Source organism: Tetrahymena thermophila, assembly GCF_000189635.1.
Source record: "Tetrahymena thermophila SB210 genomic scaffold scf_8254992, whole genome shotgun sequence".
NCBI classification, from domain to species: domain Eukaryota; phylum Ciliophora; class Oligohymenophorea; order Hymenostomatida; family Tetrahymenidae; genus Tetrahymena; species Tetrahymena thermophila.
In genome coordinates, this window is record NW_002476680.1 from 1 (window position 1) to 1,083 (window position 1,083).

At 23.3% G+C, this 1,083-nt stretch overlaps 1 protein-coding gene across 1 annotated transcript; it reads left to right on the forward strand. All coding sequences in view use genetic code 6, as the record gives it.

Moving 5' to 3' along the window:
* Positions 1 to 166: 166 nt before the first annotated feature.
* On the forward strand, positions 167 to 1,062 carry TTHERM_02468150 (kinase domain protein; the record flags this gene model as incomplete). Its single annotated transcript, XM_001028372.1, has 3 exons — positions 167 to 289; positions 466 to 767; positions 825 to 1,062. 3 exons carry the CDS (start codon positions 167 to 169, stop codon positions 1,060 to 1,062), a joined length of 663 nt encoding a protein of 220 aa, XP_001028372.1.
* Positions 1,063 to 1,083: the final 21 nt, after the last annotated feature.

Here is a 1,083-nt window from a genome sequence, read left to right on the forward strand (position 1 = left end):
ATTTAACCTACTTGATTGATTTTATATAAAATATATAAAATAGCTGATTTTGGTTTGGCAGATAACCTAATAAATAAATCTGGCTATGCTATGAATCAATATGTATGCACTCATATTTTTATCATATTAAAGAAGTATTCAAATAATTCAATTCAAAAAATTAAAGATGGGAAACTTCTTGTATCAAGCACCAGAGTGTTTTGACCCAGCTGATCCATTCATAGGTAAGGTTTATCATGATGAATATTTAAAATTAGGAGTCAGTGTGAGACAATAGCCAAGTAACAGAGTAAATATTTTATTTAAATTATTTGTCTAAAAGCTAATTAATATTATTCTTATTTATTAATTTAAACAGAGTGAAGCATGCTCTTTAGGTATTATATGAAATAAAAAATATATTATTTGTTTTTATTTAAAAAAATAAATTATTAAAAAGGGTATCTTATATATACACTTGTCTAGGGAATAGATTTCAGTTTAGCATAAAATAAGCACAAACCATTAAAATATGATGGTGAATTTTAAAATTTTGTTTATCACAAATAGCTTAAATATATTATTGATGGATTAACTAATTTTGTTCCAAAGGATAGAATGCCTATTAAGGAGGCTTTAATTATTTTAAAGGGAATTATTTCTTTTGAATTTTAGTTAGATGAAATGCTTATTGAGACGATAGATGGAAACATTCAACAGTTCACAAGATCACTCAAAAATGAAATCGAGTTTGTTAAAGATTTGTCAAATAAGTTTTACCCAATCATGTATTTTTATTTATTTGTTTGTTTATTTTACTCTATTTTTTGTTATATTTTTTAAAGTAAAAACGAACAGACCTTAAACTAAGAGTTAAAAGAAGACCGTGAAAAAAGATAATATGTTAATTAAGCTATTTTATTCAAAATATCATCAATATTTTCAAAATAATACTTAAAAAGGAGGCAAAAATAGAAGAATTATAGAAAACAAATCTCTAACAATAATAAAGAATTAATGAATAAGAAAAAACCATTAAAGATTTATTAACCAAATTATAATAATATTAGAATTAGTTAATGAACCGACCTTAGATTATGACGA